Genomic DNA, 25589 nt, shown 5'->3' with positions numbered 1-25589 from the left:
CTAATCCCGGTGTAGCCACAATAACATCCGCACAGCCGTTGGACCCTTGAGCAAGGCCCTTAACCCTGCATTGCTCCAGAGGAGGATTGTCTCCTGCTTAGTCTAATCAACAGTATGTCGCTCTGGATAAGAGTGTCAGCCAAAAGCCATTAATGTAATGTAATATATTAATGGAGGAAACCGGAGTACCCGGAGGAAACCCACACAGGTTGTTAATTTGTACGTCACACATTCCGAAAAAATACTTGCTCGTGTTTTCTTGCTCAAGAAACCTTCAGGGGCCTTCAGCTTCTAGCTCTTAGAAGGAACATTTCATGGGTTGGAATGTCGTTAATGATGGCGGACCTTGATCGATTGGCAACGCTCTCCACCCAATTCTGCCTGGCTGTCTCCGATCTGGGAGGACCCTCCACCCAATTCTGCCTGGCTCTCTCCGATCTGGGAGGACCCTCCACCCAATTCTGCCTGGCTCTCTCCGATTTGGGAGGACCCTCCACCCAATTCTGCCTGGCTCTCTCCGATCTGGGAGGACCCTCCACCCAATTCAGCCTGGCTCTCTCCGATCTGGGAGGACCCTCCACCCAATTCTGCCTGGCTCTCTCCGATCTGGGAACCTCGATCGATTTCCGGGCCAGGCAAGGAGCAGGGAGATAGGAGGTGGAGAAGGGATTGGAAAGAGCCCTCGGGGTAGAGACACTCACACAGGCGGCCTGGCGCACGCTCTCCAGGATATGCTTGGCGGGGATGAGGAAGTCCAGCAGGCACTGCAGCGCATCGCCACGGTAACGCTCCTCGATGACCCGGAAGAGCTGGCTCAGCACCGTGGGGGCGGTGACCTCAAAGGGGGGGTACAGGGCTGCCAGGACCCCCTGCACGGACGAGTCCAGAGATTCTGGGTTCTGCAAAAGAAATAAGATAATAACGGGGTGTCAGGACCCGTCTTTAGGAACAGAGACAGGAAGCGGAAGCCATTACTGTGGGTCTCCTATGGTCCCAGTACAGCAAGAAATTCCCTGAGAACAGGAAACGCTTTTCCAGATTCCAGGGAATGTGTAACCCCGGCCCTTGATAAAAATGTCATTCCAGGTTATTATATACTCCTTCAATGAAGAAATGAGGGCTTACACACTTCCAAAATTCCCAGATGACATTACATACCAGGCACAGAGAAGAATGTTGAAGAAAATTGTTTCGTATTTCATAAAATAGCTGACTGTTCTCCCGTAGGCAATTTCCATCAATTCCCGTTTTTGAAGTTTTAGTGAATTTTTCTTCGGCCTCCACTGTAACTGTTTAAATTGACATTTTCTTTTCTTGCAATTTCCGCTGGTGGCACCCCAAAATGTGAACAAACGCAGGCTTGTCTAAGTTTGGATTTCCCCAGAGAAGGAACGGTGCTGCGTAATAAAATCATCACAAAGGCAGCTTTTCATTCCAATGTCTGTTCTTCATGGAAGCTGCATCAGATCTGTGTGTACTGTACTGTTCTCTGCACTTCAAAAATGTCTGCCTTAACAAGTGTTTGGGTCTTCTAATGAGACTCAAAATCTTATTCTCGCAAGTAGAACATATTAGCTTGTTATAAATTACTTGTTGTAGTTGCTTGACGAGTGAAAATGTCTTACCCCATTGCCAAATCTTGAAATGAGTCAAACTGTCTCACCTCACTGACAAAATTTATGTCTTACACAGTCATACACATCCGAATTTTTACAACATACAAAGTTTAAGACTAAACTTCTTGTTGATATGGACTTATTTTTGGTTTATGCAGTGTGAATCCAGATACTCTTCTCTGAGTCCAGCTCTGTGTGTGCAGTACTCGACACACCTGCTCTACATCCCCGCAGGTCCCTGGCTGTGGTGTACTGTGTCCTGCTCCTGTCTCCTGCTCCTGTCACCTGCTCCTGTCTCCTGCTCCTGTCTCCTGCTCCTGTCTCCTGTCACCTGCTCCTGTCTCCTGCTCCTGTCACCTGCTCCTGCTCCTGTCACCTGCTCTTGTCTCCAGCTCCTGTCTCCTGTCTCCTGCTCCTGTCACTGGGCAGCTATCCCCGCCACATGGAACAGCATCCAACACATCCAGAGCAGCAGCCCTTACTTACTCCAGCTACATTGAACTTAAAGGTACAATAGGTAAGATTTTTGTTTTGTTAAAACATTGTTACAAGACCATTGTAAATCCCTTCCTATCCTTGAAAAAGGCTCACTGACATGTTGACTCACCCTCTGCCTGTGTTTATAGTCCTTAAATTCAAGTTTCAAAATATGCAGTTGACGGGTTGGCACTCTGTACCAAAACATCGTATATGTCAGGTTCTGTGTTTCTGTTTCCTGATTTCTGTCTAGGTCCCTAGCATTTTTGCCTCTTGTTTCCCTCCGTGACCACCATAATCTGCTTTCAGTTTCATTCCCTCTCATTAATTTGTTTCACCTGTGCTCCATTTGTTGTCTCTTATATGTACTTCCTTCCTGTCTCTTGTCATTAATTTCACCTGTTCCTTATCTGTTCCCCTGTTCACACACCTGATTCTTCTTTCCGCTTGTTATCTCTGCATATATACCGGTCTGTTTTGTTTGTTCAGCGCTAGTTAATCTTTCCATTATTCTGTTCCCTACCCCAGTTCTAGCTTCCCCGTACCTGTGCCCTGTGCCCCGTGATATTCTGTCTGTTCTGCTTTTTGGATTTGTATGGTTCTGATATCTGCCTGGGCGGCGCGGATGGTGCAGTGGGTAGCACTGCCGCCTCACAGCAAGGAGGTCCTGGGTTCGAATCCCCGTCGGCTGTGCGGAGTTTGCATGTTCTCCCTGTGTCTGCGTGGGTTTCCTCCGGGTACTCCGGTTTCCTCCCACAGTCCAAAGACATTCAGGTTAGGCTGATTGGAGAGTCTAAATTGCCCATAGGTATGAGTGTGTGAGTGAATGGTGTGTGTGCCCTGCGATGGACTGGCAACCTGTCCAGGGTGTATTCCTGCCTTTCGCCCAATGTATGCTGGGATAGGCTCCAGCCCCCTGTGACCCTGTTCAGGATAAGTGGGTTCAGATAATGGATGGATATCTGCCTGGTTTTTGGATTTTTATTTTTTGTACCTTTGCCTGTCTGACTTCTTGGTTTTGAACTCTGCCCGTTTTCCCAACTTCCCTCTGCCTGCCCTCTGTGTACCTGTCTGTTTTGGATTATGACCATTGCCTGTTTTTGGACTTTGTTTTGGATCTGCCAATTGGTTATTAAAGCCTGCCTGATTATGTTATCTCTGAGTCTGCATTTGGTTCCTCTGTCCCAGTATTGCTGTACAATAATTCAACCTCATTGGTTGAAAATTGGTTCTAATTGCCACAGCCAATGGCGTTTCAACATCAGCGCATTCGCAGAGAAGGCGTGGGATAAACAGTGTTGTGGTTTGAGCATGTTTGTTGCTGCGATTCCTCTCTTGACCGTCCAAAATTACCTATTGTACCTTTAACGATGTAATTCTTACTTAGCCGTCCTCCATTCTAGGCAAGCTTAGCTGTAGTCTGTGGTGTGAAAAGAAGCAAGTTGGTAAGAATATATGTTTCCTACACACTCAGAAAAACATATTCTTTGGCTTGTCTCCATAGAGGAACCCATTTCAGTTCTTTATTGATCTCTCTGGCATAGGTGTGAAGTGTGAAAGCTCCCAGACAAAGAATAGTTTTGCCTGACAAAGAACCCTTTAACTGGATAGGGTCCTTCAATAGAATCACAGGGTTCCTTTTGGAAACAGTTTTTCTGAGAGTGCAGGAGAACTGCTTATGTCTATGCTCTCCTGAATTAGCTGTGAGGATCGCACATGAACGCAGGTACAAACAGCTAATTGGACATTTCAAATTAGGGTAGGAATGGGACATGTACAGCCCCATATTGGTTGCTAATATTTAAAAAAGACACATTAAAGATTTACAAGATGTTATTCTTGGCTTCAGTCGTTAAATGGTATCCCTTAGAAGTGACTGCTGGGATGTTTCGTAGGAATCTATTTAAATTGTATTCATTTTCGTGTATGTCTGGGTGGGGATTTACAGTGTAGTGAGAAAGTGCGTATAATTTCATACTAAATAATGAACACCCAAAACTTCCACAACAAACCAATGACGTGAAAAATGTGAAAAGCCTTGCAACAAAATATTACATGATGTTCGGATCTTAATTTTGAAAGGCAGTAATGGTGCCCGAAGAGATTTTTGTCAGGTTTTTAAAAAAATAAGAAAAAGAGATAAATGTGTGCTTTCTCTTATATTGCCAGTTAAGGAGTTAAGGGTGTAAAAAGATGCAGATGTGAACCGAAGGCTGAGCTGACAGCTCTAGTCTGTTTTAAGCAGTCATGCTAATGCAGGAGAACTGGAGTCTGATTCATACTTTATCACACTTCTGCAATCTTCTACCAGCCAGCTGCATGGGGAAAAATCAACATGCTGAAACAATTGAGAGAAAGACTCACATTTCATCTTCTGTGCTTTTCGAAGCCAATCTCTGTTTTACAAGAGACAGATGTATTAAAAACAAGAGGAAAAAGAGGAAAGTCAGCCATGAAGACATGTTCTCAGAGATCAAAGTATGGTATGTGTAACACAGACTGGGGGGTTGCGTAGGCTGCACATTGCTTAATCAACTTGCCAATCAATCAACAAATGAAAATATATTTGTCATGGCACAGTTGCATTATGCCATCAAGGTCAAAGCAAATGTACCTGGAATACGTTTGACAAAGATTCACCAGTCCCAGTATGTTTGTTTGTCCAAGGCAAACAAAAACAAGTCGATACTTGGCGCCTAATCATACTGTTTCAGTTGTGCACTAAAATGCATGAGGAACGCCTCTCCTTGGATTTTACCGCCCATGCCTCCTTAAAAGACAAACGGTAGGGGGTGGAGGTGATAAGCTTTAACACAACAATCCCACATCACTGCACTCCTCTGACCTTTCACCTCTGACATGGCAACCCACACTTAACAGAGCTCACACCTTTAGCTCAAGTGATTTACCTTCCTCTTCTTTGCTCCCATCCTTCCACCCATGGCTTGTTTTATGAGAGGGTGCATGTGCGCACTTAGCTGGGTAGAAGAGGTCTTAAAATACATCTGAATGCAGAATTTCACTGAAGCTGAATTGGTTTCAGCATCCAGCTACATGAGCCTCACTGGGTGAGGTGTCATCCACCTTAATGCTGCCCAGGGAGTAATCCCAGTATGGATGATAATATGGTATATGGATGTTCATGGAATCAAGTGACAGCTTAAAGTGCATTGCTAGATTTGTCAAAGCAGTGAACTTGAGACACACGCAGCTGCAAACTTTGTACCATGTTCTAGAAAAGACCGCCTACGGCCGTGGCAGACGTTTGAGATTAGCACCCCCTCCTGGCAGCTGTGTGAGTCTGTAAGGACAGGCGGTGTCCATATTTCATCCAACCCGCCCAGCGGAAACAAGGGCGGGACCTCTGTGGGGGGCCCTGCTCCTCCAAAAATGTCCTGGTGTGGCCATTTACCAGCCCCTGAGAGTGGCAGCACCCATTAATTGGCAGGACACCCCTGACATGCTTTTCTTGGGACAGGTGCTGCCTACATGAGATAAGCCAGCGAGGGAAAGCTGGCAAAAAGAAGCACTTTCATGGGGTCCAGTCGGCTTGCTTCCGTCTGTCTCGGTCTCGCTCCTCCTTGTCATGCTTGGATAGGCCCAGCATTCAGCTCCACCAACGATTTGCATTTTTCCCTCGATGGCGGACGAGCTGGCATTCACAGAAGTGGACAACACAGGGATACGGGCCCTTGGGAAACCGTCCCGCCAGGCATCTGCAAGACCCAATCAACTGGGATGATGATGAACTTCAGGTGCTGGTTCAGGTTCCCTCAGGAGATTGGTTTTGGTTTTTCCCAGGGCTCTACTCCAGGGAAACTCTGCACTGTTGACCCAGAGTCATGGAGGCCTGAGAACTTGTGGAAAGGGTAGCAGCAGATCACTGCCAACATTTAAAAGTAACATATTTTGCTATCTCCTTCTCTTTGCCCGGAGGGCTACTGAATTAACCCAATCCCTCTCTAGGGACTCATATACTGGAAATCTGCTTCTCCATCGCTTAAGGGTATTAACACCCTTAAAAATGATTCATCTATTTTTGTGCTGCAAAACTCACCTGAACAGTTATGTTACATTGACTAATCTAGTTGTCAATATTTTGTATTTGGTAATCCCAGGTGTCAGTTTACATGACCCGCAGAAACAAAATACAAGCGTCCTAATTTATTCTAGTTGTGGAAGAGCATTCTTGGGCATGAAAGGCTGTCTGTGCCAAATCCACATTGTAGGCAGGTGCTACAGATTACCAAGTACTATACACACTGGACAAGTGAAAGTGACACCTGTCCTGGCATCGCACTGGTGTAAATTGGACAGTCCCCATCAAATAAACAAATTAAAATATTTTTGTGTGGAAGAACAAAAAACATCTGAAACGCAGAGACATCTCCCCAAATTGCCTTGACAATTTTTCCATTTTCTATTTCTCTATGGTGTTGTGGAGTTATGGTGTTGGCTTTCTCTGGAAAACCCCTTGCATTTTATTGACGGCCCCCTTTTGTTCCATAATCCCCCCCATACACACACACACACCCCTGGCTGACCAGGGTCTTCCGGACAATCTGCAACATCAAAGTTCCCGTGTTGCATGCTGGGAGAGAGCCATAACAACCAACCACAAGTCAACAACAAAGACGATAATATCATGCTCTTTAGCGTCAAACAAAAAACCAAACGAAACAAAAACGAATGTGGCGAGCCGATCGCCCCGTGTGTGTGAAAAGCTGAGACGATGTGGCAGTGATTCAGGTGTGACTCATGGCCTGTCAGACTGGGAGCGGGTACCTCCCCCGCTCTCCCCCCGCCCAGACATAACTGCCCCGATTACACTAACATCTCGGGGGCAGTCAGTTGCAGCTCCCGCTGTGCGTGTGATTTGTGTTTTTGCAGCTCTGGACTGCGCACAATGCATCTGTGGGAGGGGTTTTTCCACAGATACAACAAAGCCTTAGTCAGGCGGACATTACATCTGCCCCTGCTCCTGTTACAGCAGTGCTGCCCTGTTCCTGGAGATCTGCTGTCCTGCAGGTTACACTCCAACCGAAGCAAAACACACTTCATTCCACAGCTAGAGCAGGGCTGCGCAACCATGTTCCTGGAGATCTACTGTCCTGTAGGTTTTCACTCCAAACCCAACAAAGCACACCTCATTTAACAACTAGAAATGTCTTTGAGCTGCTAATTTGTAGAATAAGGTGAGCAGGAGAGAGCTCCAGGAGCAGGATTGGGCAGCCGGGTTTCACTTTTTTCTTCTCTTTTCCTCTTTTTTTCCCTGCATGCCTGAGTTATTTGTACTTAACTGACTGCTTTCAGTGATTTAATATTGAAGGAAAGCTTCCAAATACAGTGCAGATTAAGTTTCGGACAGTGTTTTTTCCCCACAAATCAGAAAGTAGAAAGTAATGACCTTTTGAATTTATGGACAAAACCTGACTTTGCAGTGAAAACGTGGAACTGACACATGTTAGGAAATTGATGAGAAGACCATTCCCTCCCCTGGCCAGCAAGCCCAGCGTATGAAATGGTTGTGTCTGGTGGAGGCCAAAAATTGCTGGATGCTGTCAGCCCTCATGGGTCTGAGTGTGTGTACATATATGTGTGGGCTTGAGTGTGTGTATGTGCATGTATGAGGCAGACAGGGGGCAGTTAGACTCTGTTGGTAAGATAACAGACCCATCAGCCATGAAATGATCGAAACAAAAAAAGGGGTGAGAGGGTGTTTTCAGCTGCGTTAAAAAATGCCTCCTCATCATCCCCTATTTTACCTCCATGTTTTTCCTCTGCCACTCGGGAAGGGCGTGAAGCACAGTGGGACAGTGCCTCCTTTGTGTCCTGTCTCCTGTAGGCCAGGCTCAGGGGCTTTGGCAGAATATGCCCCTAAATAAAGAGCGCCTTCCAAAGGGAGGGCTGGATCTGCCCGCCCTGAGCTCCAGACTAATGTCGCCTGTCAAAGCGCCGGGCAGTTTCGGCTCTTACTGAAACTGGGGAAGTCCAGAATCCACCTCCCCCCCCCCTCATTTATATGTCAGCCGACCTCCCCCATCAGTTTTGAGGAGGCTGAAGAGGACTTCAGTGTGGCAGGTCTGGTAGAACGTCCAGCTACAGCGCCGGTCCTCACTGACACTCCGTGGCCTGCAAATCCTGACCACGCCGCTGCAACACAACATTATCTTCAGATTTCACTCTGGCAGGATTCCAGTCGAATCAACCTGATCCTGGGTAATCCTCACTTTCAGCCAACAGACCGGGGTGTTAGTCATGGAAATTAGCAAGAAGAAAAAAGTCAAACTAGGACCATCGGCAGTGCCAGATATTCTGCCTGTCCTGTTGTTTGGCCAATAAACGCAGTGAGATCAGGTTGTGTACCATGGAACATAATGTTAATCACACAGTATCACAGTCCTGAATTGCACAGGTGCCATGGTCACCTGTTCCACAGACCCTAAGGCAGGACTCAGGTGAGAGGCAGGGACAGGTACATCCCCATACAGTGCTCTCACATGTAGATAAGGGCACGACAAGGCATACCAAAAACAAGGCCTGTTATTGGCTGACCCTAACTCCTCCCATCCAATCCATGTCTCGCATACTGCACATTTCCAGTGAATGAGGAGCTTCAGATTCCTTTCCCACACGAAACCATTCTCCCAATCAATCAGTCAGCCAATCAATCAATCAAAACCTGAAATCTGGAATCTTTACAGTGAAAGTTTCACAGAGCACTGTACGGAAGTGTGTTTTCCCAGAGGGAATTGAACCAGGAAACCAAGAAATGCATATAAACCCAGAGCCAGTCATGTGGAAAACTGGGAAGAGAATCCCTGACCCAGAGGTAATGTGGTGAGGAAAACACAGCCAAACTGCCCAAGATCCAAAGCATACCCCCTCATCCATGAAACATGGTGGTGGGGGTGTTATAGTTTGGACATGTACGGCTGCCACAGGTGCTGGCTCACTTGCCTTCAATGATGATGTACCTGCTGATAGCTGCAGCGGAATTAATTCTGAAATGTATTGAAGCATCGTATCTGCTCCAATTCACCCAAATGCCTCCAAACTCATTGTGTTTCACCACACAGCAAGACAATGATCCCAAACATACACCAGGGCTCTCTTTCTTCAAAATGATGTTCCAAACAGTTTCAGTAAGCAAACAAATCAGTAAGCCTATTTTCTGTTAAGCCAATTGCCTTTGTCTCTGACTGTTTTTCCTTATTTCTCATAATGGCTTCCTTGACTTTCATTGGCACATCTCTGGTCTGCTCTGGACAAATGCCACTGACAGACTCCAAAGGCAATCAAAAAGAGACTAGATACTGAAAGCTCTCTTTTACCTGCACTTAAGAAGAAGAAACTGAACACACCTGACGAATCAGGAACACCTGTGAAGTCATTTGTTCCAAATATGGTGCTCTGAAATGGGGGAATATGTATAAAAAGGTGCTGTAATACCAAAAATGTATAAAATTACTCTTTAATAAAAGCAGAAAATCCATACAGTAACCACATGTGAATTGTTTGATTACAAATCCAAAATTGTGGAGTACAGATCAACAAAAACCTTTGTGCCAAGAGCTCTGTTTCTGTTTTGTGTACATGTATTATCTCATCAGCCTTTTCCCAATGACCTGGTTATGTTATGTTATGCTGGCACCAGGTCAGGTTCTGCTCACATTTTTTGCTGTTACCGCTCAGGGACTTTCTCCTGCCACTGTCACCCTGGTCGTGCTCCTGTGGGATTCAGGCCCTTATCTTGGTAACGCTGCCTTGTGACAAATCTCTTTGGAAAAAGTGCTACACAAATAAAAATTGAATTGAATTTTGTACAATTTTCTGTTTTGTAGTGCAGTAGGCAGTGTGGGCTTCTAGCCAATGGTGCTCTTACACAGAGACATGCGTTCCAGGACATCCCAAGTACAAGGTCTGCTATTGGCTATCCCGTATTCCTTCCATCCAATCACATACTGCAGAAGTTGAACATAAGTGAGCCATTTCAGATTCCTCAGTCTACACTTTATAAAATGATATCCAGTATTCATCCAGTATTCATCCAGCATTCATCCAGTATCCAGTATTCATTCAGCAGCAGCTGTTTCTGGGAGATTTGCCAAGGGAAATTTCCCTGCATTTTAAATATGACATTGGAGATTCAGTTCTATACAGAACAATTCGGGACACCGTATGGGACCTGTTGTCAAGGAATGTAAACTGTTTTTGCGACCTTCGGCCTAAATCCTCAGATGAAAAGAGGCTTCAGATTTTCTCTATTTACAACCTGAAAAAAAACATTTTCCAAGTTCTCAAATAAATCTGTCTGGACAGCCCCCACCCCTCAAACCTTCCACCCTGGGGGGGCGAGAGTTTCTATTCGTCATAACTGAGCAGTGTCTCATGTCTTCCCCCCAGTGAATATGAACCAAACTCAAAGCAGCCCACCTACCCCCTGTGAGAGCCCTTTTAGGCTTTAAAATAAGTTTCCACACAGGTTTGAGAACTCAGCGAAAACAGCAGCTGTCCCAGCAGAGAAACCTGGGCCTTGGAATATTCCGGAATTCCATTGCGTTCTCCTGGGCAGCCCTTGAAGGTTTGGAAACTTTCAGCATAAAGCAACAGTGATAGAAGAAGGGGACTTCAAGATTTACGGAAAAAAAAACCGCAATAAATTTTGATTGGTTAAAGTGAGAAAAGTTCTGCTGCTCATCCAGCTCCTCCCAGTAAAGGTTTCACAAGATTCCCAGCACTCCGGAGGGACCGGTCTTCACCAGCCATGTGCCAGCTTGTTCTAATACGCCAACCACACCTGTGAGCCCATGGACCAGAGCACACCTGACAGAACCGGGCCCTAAACCAGACCCTGGCACCGGCTCAGAACAACACACGCGCTGGAACACAGCAGTTCCTTGGAAGGGCCGGGTTCACACGGAGAGCTGAAAGGCAGCTGTGTCCCACCCCCCCGTGACCCCACCCCACCCAGGCCCGGGCTGGGAGGACCCAAACACGCTTTTCGGAGATAGTGTCCCCTTTGTGCTCAGGACAGCGCAGCCCTCCTGAGGGGTAGGGGGTGGGTTGTTTATGCCAGTGGCCCTGCTCCGCTAACACCTACCAAACGTTACAAACACACCGTGGAGGAGGTGGCACCGCCCTGGACTACCGCTAAATCACCGCTAAACAGACTTCTTTTCTCCCAGCTCTCTGAAGGAGAGTGCCTGCAGTGTATCGGCTGAGTGGCATTATGTTATAAATTGTAGCGGTTAGGAATCTTAGAATGTCTCTCGGCTGGCCGCTGGTAACACCGGCCGGTTTGCAGCTAAATGATTGTGTTCCGAGTACGAAACATCTCTTCACTGCCCTAAAGCTGCAGACTTTATGACATGAATCTCAGTTTGACTGTTGTGAAATTGTCAACGCTAGTGTGCGTGAGTGAGAATGCTTGTTTGTGATGGCGACTTGGGGTATGTGTGTGCGTCTGCATGTGTGTGTGTGTACTGTGTGCAGGTGTGAGCGAGCAGTGACAATGACAGGTGCCACACTATAAAACAGGAGGAAGAGGAAGAACCCAACCCTCCCCCCTCTCTGATTTGACTGTAAAATGGAGGCTTAAACTGTTTGCAAATTTTACTGAAAACCACAACTTTGAATTCGATGTGACCCAACTGCATCTACAGTGTCCTCATTCAAGGGAAAAAAAAACTTTAATTTGAGTATAATTTACACTTTTCTATTTTACATGGAGATTTGTTATTTAGTAGCAGTTGGGGAAAAAATGTAGGTTTGGCTTGACAGGGAAGCTTGCCAACATGTCCAATTAACACCCATGCTGCAATGCTTGGTGGAAAGAGCCAATCAGAGAGGACAGATGAGATTACTGTTGAGCTGTGACGAGTTGTAACAGGCTGAGGAGTGAAATCTTGATGAGTCACAGTTGTTTTTGTTTTTTTTGGTATGTGAACACATTCTGTGTTCTGTGCATGAGGACATGTTATTCTATGTACTAATACATTTAATGCCTAACAGCCTTCTTTGTTTCTTTTTTCCGCCCGGTTCATGGGTCACTCCAGACGGACCTCCAGAACCCCGGTCCCCCACTCTCCGGTCGTGGACAGCTGCAGCCCCGCTCCTCCTCTGGACCAGCCCACGCTTCGATACATCCTAAATCTACAGTTTCATCCCCCTGCCCTCTGAACTCCATATGGGCTTTCTAGTTTACCCACAAGTTTAATAGACCAAATGTTACCATCTCAACTTATAGGCCAGCGGAGGATGGGCATACCCCTATAGCCAGGTTCCTCCTGAGATTTCTTCCCATTTGGGAGTCGTTTATTAATTGAATGGTTTAATGGTGTAGCTGTGGTTTTTGCTGCGATTGCAAAATGCTTCTGTAGCAGGGGTCTCAAACTCAGTGCCATAGAAGGCTGTGTGTGTGTTGGTCTCAAACTCAGTGCCATGGAGGGCTGTGTGTGTGTTGGTCTCAAACTCAGTGCCATGGAAGGCTGTGTGTGTGCTGGTCTCTCAGTGCCATGGAGGGCTGTGTGCTGGTCTCTCAGTGCCATGGAGGGCTGTGTGTGTGCTGGTCTCTCAGTGCCATGGAGGGCTGTGTGTGTGTTGGTCTCAAATTCAGTGCCATGGAGGGCTGTGTGTGTGTGTTGGTCTCAAACTCAGTGCCATGGAGGGCTGTGTGTGTGCTGGTCTCTCAGTGCCATGGAGGGCTGTGTGCTGGTCTCTCAGTGCCATGGAGGGCTGTGTGTGTGCTGGTCTCTCAGTGCCATGGAGGGCTGTGTGCTGGTCTCTCAGTGCCATGGAGGGCTGTGTGCTAGTCTCTCAGTGCCATGGAGGGCTGTGTGTGTGCTGGTCTCTCAGTGCCATGGAGGGCTGTGTGCTGGTCTCTCAGTACCATGGAGGGCTGTGTGTGTGCTGGTCTCTCAGTGCCATAGAAGGCTGTGTGTGTGTTGGTCTCAAACTCAGTGCCATGGAGGGCCGTGTGTGTTGGTCTCAAACTCAGTGCCATGGAGGGCTGTGTGTGTGCTGGTCTCTCAGTGCCATGGAGGGCTGTGTGTGTGCTGGTCTCTCAGTGCCATGGAGGGCTGTGTGCTGGTCTCTCAGTGCCATGGAGGGCTGTGTGCTGGTCTCTCAGTACCATGGAGGGCTGTGTGCTGGTCTCTCAGTACCATGGAGGGCTGTGTGTGTGCTGGTCTCTCAGTGCCATGGAGGGCTGTGTGTGTGCCGGTCTCTCAGTGCCATGGAGGGCTGTGTGTGTGTTGGTCTCAAATTCAGCGCCATGGAGGGCTGTGTGTGTGTGTTGGTCTCAAACTCAGTGCCATGGAGGGCTGTGTGTGTGCTGGTCTCTCAGTGCCATGGAGGGCTGTGTGCTGGTCTCTCAGTGCCATGGAGGGCTGTGTGCTGGTCTCTCAGTGCAATGGAGGGCTGTGTGTGTGCTGGTCTCTCAGTGCCATGGAGGGCTGTGTGTGTGCTGGTCTCTCAGTGCCATGGAGGGCTGTGTATGCTGGTCTCTCAGTGCCATGGAGGGCTGTGTGTGCTGGTCTCTCAGTGCCATGGAGGGCTGTGTGTGTGCTAATCTTAAACTGAGTGCCCCGGAGAGGCAGTTATGAGTGATTCCAATCTTGAAATCTATGCCAATATCATCTCCAGAAAATTTGGTCTTGGATATTTGAGTCATTGCCGAGATACCATCACTTATCTGTAGTAGCATCAAATGTTTTTTTATCTGGTGACAGCCTATGCAGTGATAAAAGAACCATTTCTTTACGATGTAATAGATATAGGGCAAGTCAAAGTCATGGAGTCATGCAAATTAGCCCAAACAATTAGCACAAACTTTGCCCATATCTCCCAGATTAACAGTCCAAGACTAGTGTAATTTTGGTTGCAGGGGTTTCTTATAAGGCCAAATCTGCGTGCGGGATGATGTGGACCATAAATATGTTGAGTTGTCATGAAATTACCCTATATGAAGTGAAATATATTATTTGTGTTGTCTTACTGTTGCTTATATTCTGTGCTTTAATGCATTTAAATGCATATGGCTGAATGAGTCATTTGAATCAATTAAGGCAGCATTAACTGGTTGGAATTAAGACCTGCAATACACACGGAAGTAGAGTCTGAGACCTCTGCTCTGAAGACGGGAGGTCCTGCCGACAGAGACAGCGGATGGGTCCCATGTCAGAAAACAAGCCTGGCAACCCAGCACTGCAGGGACTCACGCGAGCTCAGAAAACAAGCCTGGCAACCCAGCACTGCAGGGACTCACGCGAGCCGTAACGAGCTGTAATCGCAGCTCAATTAAACCGCAGCGCACACACGGCACAGCATGCATAATTTCAGGTGTTGTAAATTGCAGCGTATGCCTGTGCTGACTTCAAACAGGACGCTTCACAGGGTCCCTGAAATGTTTTATCAGCTATGTGAGTTCCAGCTGAACACACTATGTCATGCTCTTTCATACCTGAACATCGTTTTCAGAAGTCTTCCAGAAAAACATTAACGGTGAATTCCGTTGCTGGGAGCTGATTGGTTTGACGAGGGTCCAAAGCGAAAGTCGCGGTATCGTTTTTCACAGCCGCGTCTGTGAAAGCTACAGTTGGTTTACATAAACTTTGAATGTGCCCAAGCAGCCATTTCCCTCACAGAAAGTTTCAAAATGCAATATTGTGTCTGGCTGGAGAAACCAGGAGGAAATGGAGTATTGTGTAACGGTGGTATGCTGCACAATGTTAAATGCTGTGAATCTTAGAGCTTTAAGGGTGATTCAAAAGGCTACATCGGTGGCAGTGGATGGTCATTAGGCCAGTGTTTTTAGTGTCTGCACCTGAATAATAATCTTACTTACTGCCCCTGATAAGAGTATTGTGTGTGTGTGTGTGTGTGTAAGCATGATTGCATGTGCGTTTCTCTGTGTGTGAGCACCAGTGTGTGTTTGTGAGCGTGTGTGTGAGTGAGCATGAGTGCGTGTGTGTGAGCATTGTGTGTACATTAGTGGACAACCGTTTGTATAATGTGTGTATATCTTCTCTGATGTATATGTGAAATGTGAGAATGTCCTCGAGAGAATGTGTGTTTGTGTGTGAATGTGTGTCATTGTGCGTGTGTACTGTATCTGAGAGAGTATGTCTTTTGTGTGTGAGAAAACCGGTGTGTGTGTGTGTGAGAGAGAGAGAGAGAGAGAGACAGAGAGACAGAGTGTGTGTACATGTCTGTGAGCGGTAGTGTATGTGCTCATGTCTAAGTATGAATGTATGTCCTCGTGTGTATGTGTGTGAGAAAGTGAGCGACAGACACATACTCATGTTCACAAACTTCCATTTAAAAAGTAAAACATTTCTAAATAAGTTCAAAAGCTCACAATATGTGCCAGTGCCCCACCAAACGAAAACTAGGTGATCATAGTGGAAAAAGAACAAATTCAGACAAAATCTAATCACTGGGTTTGCAACAGCAAGTGTTATATTTACAACCTCAGAAGTCTTGGAAATGGAGAGTTATCACACCAAAACACCAATCATGTCCTCTTGAGTCACTGGAGGTGGACTGCAAGACCCGTAGTCAGGCAATTTAAGCCAACTTAAAACCCACTTATATTGAGGGTTCCTAACAGCAGACTCTAAGGCAGACATCAGTTCTATCGCCGTCATCATCTCTGCTCATGTTGCCATGTAATCAAATTAAAACCCAACACGCAACCTGCCGGTCGACGGCTAATCAGCCCTCACGATCACGGAGATAACACAAGTGGATACATAAACACAGGAATTATGACCTCATGGGGGTGGGGCGGGGGGGGGTGGCAACTTTTGGCTTCAGCGTGGAAAACACTTCAGTGATTTGAGGTTGCTGAGCAGACAGTGCATCATTGGTCTGAGCTGAAAGTCTGCCGCGATTGCAAACCGGAGCGACATACAGAAACGCTCTATCTTCCGGCCGTTGTTTTCTCTTAACGAGGAGGGCAGGCTTCGAAAGAATGCACAGTGGTAAAGACAGTGGCTGTCCTGTTACTCTTAAGTAGGCATGGAAACCCAAATCTCTCACGTGAAAGTCAAATTCCAAGCCTTGTAACTACCATAAACTGGAAGGTGCAGCAAAACTGTGAACAACAGCGTTTGTCAAGCACTAGTGAAGGGGGTGTCCACCTGCTGCGACATACGGTATGAAATGCATTGCTCACACACACGCTGCTCACACACATGCTGCTCACACACACACACACACACACACACACACTGAGGCTGTCAGGAGCTTTCTGGAAAGTTGAAGGAAAAATAACAAACATCAACAGCAAGAGATTCCTGTGACAATGCTTGACAAGTGCATTCCTGAAGTAATTTTGGAATTTTAGAACCCCCCCCCCCACACACACACACACACACACATACGCAAAACACCAAGCAATGCAAAGGTGTGGTTACCATCTCTCTTAAAGTATCTCAGCTATCCAGTGAGTGGTCATCTTCTTCTCTTGAGTCCGGTCCAGGAAGTCCTTCTCGGATATCCTATATGAAGTTAATGTAGTCCTCAGTCCGCAGTGCTAGGCCCCGGCTAAGCTGTGTTAGATAAAGACTGTTGTTTGTTACATTTCGGTGTGAGGAGACATCCGCCTGGCCCATCCTCCTGGCGTCCGTAAGCGCGAGTGGAGAGTCGCACCCACACAGGTCCGCAGCTGGCTGAGCGCTGGCTCTCGTCCCTCTCCCCCCGCTACACGCAAGGTTTCTCAGCCAGAGTCAGAGAGAGGGCAGTGCATGCCAGCGAGGGAGCGACGGAGGGAGGGAGGGAGAGAGAGAGAGGGAGGGAGAGAGGGAGAGAGAGAGTCTGACAGGGGGCGGAGGAAAGCTTTCCCTTTCAGCGGAAATCCCCCTTAAGTCTTTACAGACTTTTCTCAGCAGCTACTCTCCCTCCCACCACCTCTCTCTCCCCGTCTCTCTCCCTCTGTCTCTCCCCCCTCTGTCTCTCTCCCTATCTCTCCCCTTCTCGCTCTCTCTCCCTGTCTCTCTCCCCCTCTCTCTCTCTCCCTCCCTCTCTCCCCTTCTCTCTCTCCTTCTCTCTCTCTCTCTCTCTCTCTCTCTCTCTCTTTTCTTCAGAATGGACCAGGGAGGCAACAGAAGCTTGAACTCTCTCTTTGACCCTTCTGACACACAGACACACACACACAGACACACACTCACACACACTCCCCCTCAGAGTTTCTTAGCGGCTGTCCTCCATTAAATCCACATCAAAGCCTCCTCCGGCAGCCAATCATGGGTGTGACCGGAGCATTCCACTGGAAGACACACGGGTGAGCGTCCACAGAACGCTTAATTTCACATGCCTTTACCTAGAATTCACCATTTCACACACGTTTACCCAGAATTAGTTTACTGCAGGGGCTGCAACAGGTCCGCCCCGCTAGGCGTAAGCCAGGGAGCTGGTGGCAGATGTTCGACAGAGAGGATCAGGGCATTTACCCATGGGGCCATGGGACAGACAGACCCCCCCACCCCTCAAGCAGTGGTGTAGGCAGGAGACAGGAAATGGAAGAAAATTTGGCATTTTGCCTCCTACGCTCGGCTAAGGAAAGGCAAGACAACTCGTGGTCCTCCTCGGAAACTAGCAGCTGCATCTTCTCACACCACAACCACGGAGACCCAATCACACGTGTTTGCAGAGAACAAGCCACAGGCCTCCAGCAGGAGCCATTACGGCGATGAAGACCGCTGAACCCCAGCAGGGACATCAGCCCGGCTCGATTCAGCACTGTGATGCTCATTCCTGCGCTGCGAGTGGAGCCACCCAGCAGCCCCGAGAACACGCTACTTTCTCCTTTGTCCATTTCACCCAGAGGTGTCTCAAAAAACCAGGCCACCACCCAACCCTGATCTCCCAGGGGCATAAGGCACCTCGAGCTGATGGCAGGTCGAACGCGTCTCCTTAAGCACATCTCATAGTGCTGCTGGAGGTAACGGTCTCTTGGTCCCGCCTAATTTCCGGGCCTTTCCAGGGCATTCTCTGCCCACCCTATGGCAGTGATCATCAGCTCTGTGTAATTAATAGCAGCAGCCTATTTCTAAGATCACATAAAAACAAAACATGGCTGCCACCACTCATTTTAGTGCATATACTTTTGAGGATGATATGGTTTTAAAATGTCGGCTGTCAGATGAAATACTAACAGCATCTCTTTTGTAGCACTGCTAATGATGTGACTGCTAACCATGTAATGCTGCATCAATGCAAAAAAGTTTACACAATTCAAAAATGTTCTTTAAAACTGAAATAAACAATGGCCGGGGTTTAGTTTATTTAGCGCTATTCTGTAAACCTTAAGATCACCTGTTATGGAAGGCAAACCGGGTCAGCCCACTGCCTTGAACTTCAGTATGCAAATATGGTTCCATTTTTTGGGAATTTGTGACACAGCAGAGGATGTGATCCCTCCTAAACCTCCATCCTAGATTACACCCCTGAAGTTACACCCCTGAATCTATAAAGGGCCTGTGTAGGAGTTTAGGATCCCTTTAGGATCACAGTGGATAAGGTCAAAGGTCAGGCTTGCTCCTTCAAATGTCAGTTTGAAGCCACAGACAGTCAGTTACAGACGTGGCAGATGAGGAGAGGTGGATCCATAGGTGTATCATTTATACATCAAGATTTCTGAAAAAAAATACTTCTGCAAAGGATGCACTCATGCTTCCTTGCTCAATAAATTTTTGGGAGCCTCTTAGCTCCTGCTTTCGCTCCTAAAAGGAACATTTTATGGGTCAGAATTTCCTTAAAGATGGTGGACCTCGATCGGTCTCCAGGCCAGGCAGCGAAGTGAAAGTAGAAGTGAAAAATAAGCGAGTGGAATGAGCCCCTGAAGCTAGACCAGTGCTCCTAATCTTGAGATGCATAAAGAAATAGTCCCGCTTTTTGGAAATGTCACTTTTTGGCTATTACATTACATTATATTATTACATAATTACGTATTACATTACGACCTCGCGTGTCCCAGTCCTTTACCTTAGCCACTACGCTACAGGCCACCCGCTACAGGCTATCCTGCCCATAGTTGGATGATACGGTGATACGAACAACACCAATTTCATTCCTGCCCCTCTAGTACAAAATATTACGCAATATCTTCGGGCTGCAGATGGAAGGAAAGTTAGCCTTGCTAAGTGAATTAATGGAAATACAAGTGTCAACTGTAAACCACTCCCACTGCAGGCAATAGTTCTGCATACCTTGCAACCCCAAATGGCGGTACACAGTTACTAATCTGAGCCCAGTCAATGGATACATGGTTATTCGTCAAGTGTAGTTCGGCAGACATCCCAAGTCTCCTGGGTTTTGGAGTAAGCTCCCTGATACCTGGGAGGGGTCATAAATCTTCCACTAATACGTGGTCGTAGTAAAATTATATCCCCCAGACACGTCATGCGAAACCTCCCTGAACTCAGTTTAGTCAACTTCTGATGCCTGGTTCTGAATTTAGCTGCCTCTAAAACGACAAGGATCTCATTTTATATTACAGTTACCTTCTTATAAACACACAAGATGCAAGTGTAAATAACTCAACTTTTGGAGTTTCCGGGAGGTGTATTTCCCTTTTCTTAACTTGACAAAGCGGATGTTGCTTCCGTCTGCAGCCAGTCATCGTGGTAGCACAGTTAGCATGCAGTCTGTAGATACTGTGTAATACTTTTGTACTGGACGTACAGGGATGAAATGGTATCAATTTTATTGTCTATCTACACCAAATTGCTTGCTTGCAAGTTGCCTGTACTTCCACATCTTCTCATTCTCCTCTCTGTCATGAGTTCCTTCTTTACAAATGTCAAACCCCTCTGCTCACATTCATAGTCTTTAAAATCACAACCAGCAGGGGACCTGCTCCCTGTCACACAGGAGTGTAACACACACAAGAAATTAACCGACTATTTGGCCGCAGAGCTGCTTTGACCGCATCCTTCGGTTTTTCCTGGATCCAGTTGCTTCTGAAGGGGACCAGGGACCACCCTGCTAAAGTTGGCCCATGAAGACCATCACACAGGCAGATGCTCCCCGTCCCTGGGTGGCTGTTAAATGAGTTCAGGCGGGGGTGAGTTTGAGTTTGTGTCCCCCATTTCTGCTCCCATCCGGAGTGAGGGCCTGGCAATTTTAGTTCTGAGTGATCTTCAAAATCTTCACCATATTCCAACCTGTTTGCTAAACCTCCCAGTTTTGTACCATCTGCAAATGTCACTCGTGTTCTTCCAATGTTCCTGCCAAGGTTATTTATGTAAATGAGGAAGCATTTGGTCCCAGCACTGATCCTTGTTCAGATCCCTCCTACTACTATAGTCAGTGTAGCCAGTCACGAACCCACTCTGAAATACCTCCGGTAATTCCTACTGTTCCTACTTTTTGCATCTTGCTTTCAATTACCCTTTTCTTTTCAGAAAAAAAGACCCTTAGTCTTTTTTATCCTTAGCACGCATATTACAATATTCAGCCTTATTACACTCAGCACAGGCATTTTTACATATCTTACAAAAGTGTGTTATTTTTTCTCAAGCTCACCTATCTAGCTTTATTCATCCAGAGAAACTGCCTTTTCAACTAACATTTCATTACCTATAAAATACATTTCTGTTTTTGTATGAATGTGGGTGTGCATTTTCATGTTAGAATATTTGTGTACATGTCTTCGTATGTGTGAAAGTATGTATGTGCCCAGGCATCTGTGTGGGAAACTACACATATCATACGCATGAAATAGAGGCAGTGCTCTGAGGGTAGTTTTCCAGAGGAACTCTGCAGTGCACCTTCTCACAGTTTAACAGCATGAAACTCGGTCGACAAGGCAGGCCAGCGGTAAATCATCTTTCACAGGCCCCCGAACCCCCAAACTCCTCACCCCCACCCCCCGAAACTCCCCCAGCCCAGGACTCGAGTGTGTTTCAGGAATGTGGGATGATCCACAGTGGCGCTGCTGTGAGTCAAACAAAAAAAATAGAGCAAGCCAAAAAAAAAAGCTCATCTCTTCCTCGCTGACTTGAACCAATCACAGACCATCTGTGGAGAGCAAAGCCTTTTCATTTTATCATATGATTTATTGATTTACAGCAGAAGGTCTATCTATTACAGGTTGTGTCAAGGACTCACATCAGTGTCTATTCCTGGCTGGCTGGCTTGAACCAATCCTGGAGCTTTATTGTGGTGAGCTAAGCTTTGATTGGATCATACAGTATGATTGACAGCTTGTGATAGCTTGAGGTGGTGGGTAATAACACGGTGGGAAAAGGGGAGGTGATGCTCATGCAATCTCACATGAGATTTCGGGGGCTGCAGAAGCAGGACAGTTTTCCCAGGTTTCCCCCCCCCCCGCATGCCCTTGAAAGCCCCCCTTTACAGAATAGACAGGTAGAGGTCAATGCATTTAGAGCGATGAGGGAAGAAACGGCAGCCATTTTGCACCGCTCACCACTCATCAGCTGAGGTGGAGAGGGAGAAAACAATGTTTTTGCCAATTAAATCAGGGGATGATTAGGTGACAGAATGCAAACGCGCAGTTCTCCTCCATAATTCACATCCTGACGCCCTCTCGCGCTCCTGAATGAAGCAGGGTTGAGCTGCACAGCAGTAACGGTTCTTAGAAGGGCGGAGGGGTTACAGACAGGGCAGGGTCCCCACCCCGTCTCTCTGGGCGATATTGTGAAATGTTTACCGCCCCAAAGATTTGTTTAGACTGGTGGACACATTATCTGAGCCGCCAGTGCCAAAAAGCAATCAGGAATATGTAAATACAGATCTCAGACAGGAAGAGGGCCCGGGCAAGACTTCCTCTGGAGAAGACTGCATGACATCATCCTCATTGCTCATTGCTCATTGCTGATTTCTGGCCTGCGTTAGGCAGCCTGATTGTTCATACTGTACAGTTTGGAGCGACCTAACTTCACATTCCTCTTCTTCTTTTCAAGATCTGGTTTCTTTTACTCAATAATACTTTCTGCTGAAAAGGCACAGTGTTTGCTGGCAGAACCGATGGGTCAGTGACAGAATTAATAAAACAGTAACAGAAGATATGGTCCAGCTTTATGGAGTCATCTAGAAGGACTCCATAAAGGGAAACCCAGGGTTTGTTTTTGTATGGAAAACCCAGGGTTTGTTTTTGTATGGACACCGTGCATTTACCAAAATGCTACAGCAAAGGTTGTGTCTGGCATGTGATTGATTTATCCAGCTGCATGATATATTTTTGCAACCACATATTGGGCCAGTTTCACAGACACACATTCTCTTTGAAACCAAGCTCAAGGTTATTCAATACAATTTATCTTTATTCATACAGTGCTTTTTACAGCGACACTGTCTCAAAGGCACTTTGCAGTAGAACGGGGCAAAAGGAACAAGGCCTGAACATTATGTAATTGCCATGAACCAAGATGTACATTAGAGTGCAGTAATAAGACAGTAAATATTGTTATGGACAGCGAGTGACAGGCATTGCCTGTTTAAGAGGAGTGTGTTACTGTGAGAGTGGGTGAAGATGTGGAAAGGGCTCTTTCACCCTCGATGGTCAGTCATGGAGACGTCAAATCTGTACTGGAAATATTAGCAGGTGATAGGCCTGTGGGTCACTGAACCAAATCTGAATTTGGACATGGTTAAGTTTATTCACTGACTTCATGTGTGTGCATGTATGTGTGTCTGTGTCAGTGTGACAGTGTGTTTGCACACACTGTTCCTCCGTTGGGACCTGGGTGCCATGTGCGGGGTACTATCGTGCCGGGACACATCTCTCTTATTGGGAATATCACATGGATTCTATTAGGGCTTGGCTTCGGTCAGCGAGCGGAAACCTTTTTATAGAAATGAATTTGAAGTTCTCTGAGGGAAGAGGGGTGTTGGGGGGCGGGTGGGCTTTGAACATGAAAAGAAGGCCCCTGAGATGTCTGGGTTCTGTTACACAGGCAAAGTGCGCGCTGACTCATTTTCGCCAGACGTTTTTGATTAACATCCAAAGTGCGCGACCCCCAACCAGTCCTCCAGAGGCATCGAGGGCACCGAATGACTTATCAGAGCGTCTGGAATGCCAAACGGAGATGTCATGCCCCCAGCAGGGGAGACAGGGTCTCTGGCTCTCGGTAGAGCGTGCCCCACTTGTGACTTGAGGTGGGGCCCGGCCGAAACAAACGCTCTGACTGAAGAGGGCAGTGTATCATCCAGGGTCAATTCTGTCACCCGGGTGAAAACAGCTGGAGCTGGGCTGTACGTTTTCACTCCAACCCTAACAAAGCACACCTCATTCAACAGCTAGAGCAGGGCTTACCAACCCTGATCCTGGAGATCTATCATTCTGTAGGTTTTCACTCCAACCCTAACAAAGCACACCTTATTCAGCAGCTAGAGCAGGGCTGCCCAATCCTGCTCCGATCAGGTGTCAAGGCATGGTCCCAGAAATGAGGTGGCTGTCCAGGCAAATGGAACCAGTGTGGAACTGTCACTTTGTGCACAAACAGCAGTGTTAAAATTGCCTGTAATGTCAGGTTGAAACTGAACAGCATATCTGCTCAGCCTGCTGTAATGAATGCTAGAGAGGTCCACTCCTGCTTCTGTAGAGCGTTCTGAAGAGTTCTACGCAGGTCCCGCAGCAACGAGGATTCAGAATTCAGACTGATCCTCACATGAGGGTCTTCGCAGTCGCAATCTGACGTCGAGTCGACGGGAAAATGGGCTCTCCACAGGGCACAGCTGTGGCTGATTAAGCGATTTGACCACATCTGGAGTGGTTTCCATTTGAGGCTGCTGTGGCTGACAGGAAATAACTACATCAGCAAAACAGCACAAGGGTCTCTTAGCAACTACTCTCTCAGCCCGTAGAGATGTCATTTAAATTCTGTACAGGACAGTAAGTGAAGACCCCACAATTGGAACCACATCATTTGGCAAAAGCACAGAGGATACTGTCTGTCAATGGCTTATTCAAGTAACCTCAGGATAGCTGGAGCTACACCTTTATGTACATCACTGGATCATCTGACCCAACCAATCAAAACACGCCCAGCTCTTATGGCTGTTGCAAGGTGCTGTGACTGGTTCAGAACACGAGGAGCTGCTGGCACTTGATAGCTCCAGAGTGTAACGCTCGTATCCTGAAATCCAAACGCAGACCACGGAATTCCAAAAATCTGTCCAAGATTAAAAGCATAAAACCAGACATGAATATGAAAAAAAGAATAATAATAAAGTTACAAAAATACAAAATATACTAACAGAAAGAAAGCAGGATCATTACACAGTGATTTTGGGGTCCAGGTTTGGGCTGCAGATTCTGGAAGTCCGCAAGATACTTAACTTAGGATTCTACAAAACATTGAATGTTCTCTGTCCTGACTGCGGAAACGGAGAGGCTCCAGTTTGAATATTGATGATGTAGTGTGACTAAGATCAGCACGATGGGCTTACACAAAGTCCTCCTTTCGGCACACAAACCCGAGGTTTAGACTCGGGCTGTACATACAGTTGCTCAGCACTGAACGCTTGCAGCTCACGGGCATTTCTGTGCTCGAGCTCTGCCCAGCATTAAAGCTTTTTATTTGTGTGAGTTTATGGTTCCTGTAAACGATAAAAGGGTGCGGGTCTGGTAATGTGGCAAGTTCACAGTCTGTACACACCAGCACAACTGAAGCATTCATTCACTGCAGTGCAGCGGACATTTTTGTAATTGCCTGCGGTGCAGGTTGAACATGGGAATCACAGTGCCTAGTTTGAGCCGTAATGGGAATGAGAGTCAAACTGGGCACTGTGATCATTTGTGCCGTAATGGGAACGAGGAGGGTGCCCACTTTGAGCCGTAATGGGAATGAGAGCGCCCAGTTTCAACCATAATGGGAATGAGAGTGCCCAGTTTGAGCCGTAATGGGAATGAGAGTGCCCAGTTTGAGCCGTAATGGCAGAGTGAATAATCTCCCACTGATTTATCACCCTCCAAGCTACCACATAGACATGCTAATCCCCAGACTAGACTCAGGAGGGTGTAAAAAAAAGATGTTGACCGAGTATGGTTAGAGACAGCAGATGTTTTGGCTGGTAATACAGTGCTGAAGCTGTGACCATGTGACTGTTGTTGTTGAGGGGAGTTACTTAATAAAACAAACTCCAGAGGTCTCTCAGTGGACATAATGGGGGCACTGAAAATAAAGATCCACAACGCAACTGTTTACTTGGTAAGTTTCCACTCTGACCCGAACAATGCACACCTCATTTTTCAGCTAGAGATCTCATTGAGATTGTAATTCATCGAATCGGGAGCAGCAAATTAGGGCTGAATTGAATGCCGACAGGACGGTAGATCTCCGCAAACAAGCTTGGGCAGCCCTGTTCTAGAAATGTCTGTCAAATGTTCCACTTCGTGGCTGTGGAGTGGAATGGAGTAAGCCCCTCTAATATAATAGCTTCCCCTTTTTCGATTTTAATGTGTTTCTGTAATTGGTAGGCATTTCCAATGTTTTACTTATCCTAAGGCTTCGACAACAAATCCGC

The 25589-nt window shown here is 46.8% G+C and overlaps 1 protein-coding gene across 1 annotated transcript in view; it reads right to left on the bottom strand.

Moving 5' to 3' along the window:
- Positions 1-16782, bottom strand: part of LOC133138703 (pleckstrin homology domain-containing family G member 4B-like) — a 45471-nt gene extending 28689 nt beyond the window's left edge. The window contains exons 1-2 of the mRNA XM_061257668.1: positions 16514-16782; positions 702-899 (exon numbers count right to left, since the gene is read on the bottom strand). Coding sequence (XP_061113652.1) covers positions 702-899; positions 16514-16516 — 201 coding nt within the window. The 5' untranslated portion in view covers positions 16517-16782. The remainder of the gene's footprint in view (positions 1-701; positions 900-16513) is intronic.
- Positions 16783-25589: the final 8807 nt, after the last annotated feature.

Source organism: Conger conger, chromosome 10 (genome assembly GCF_963514075.1).
Source record: "Conger conger chromosome 10, fConCon1.1, whole genome shotgun sequence".
Classification (NCBI taxonomy): domain Eukaryota; kingdom Metazoa; phylum Chordata; class Actinopteri; order Anguilliformes; family Congridae; genus Conger; species Conger conger.
This window is presented reverse-complemented; position numbering and strand designations above follow the sequence as displayed.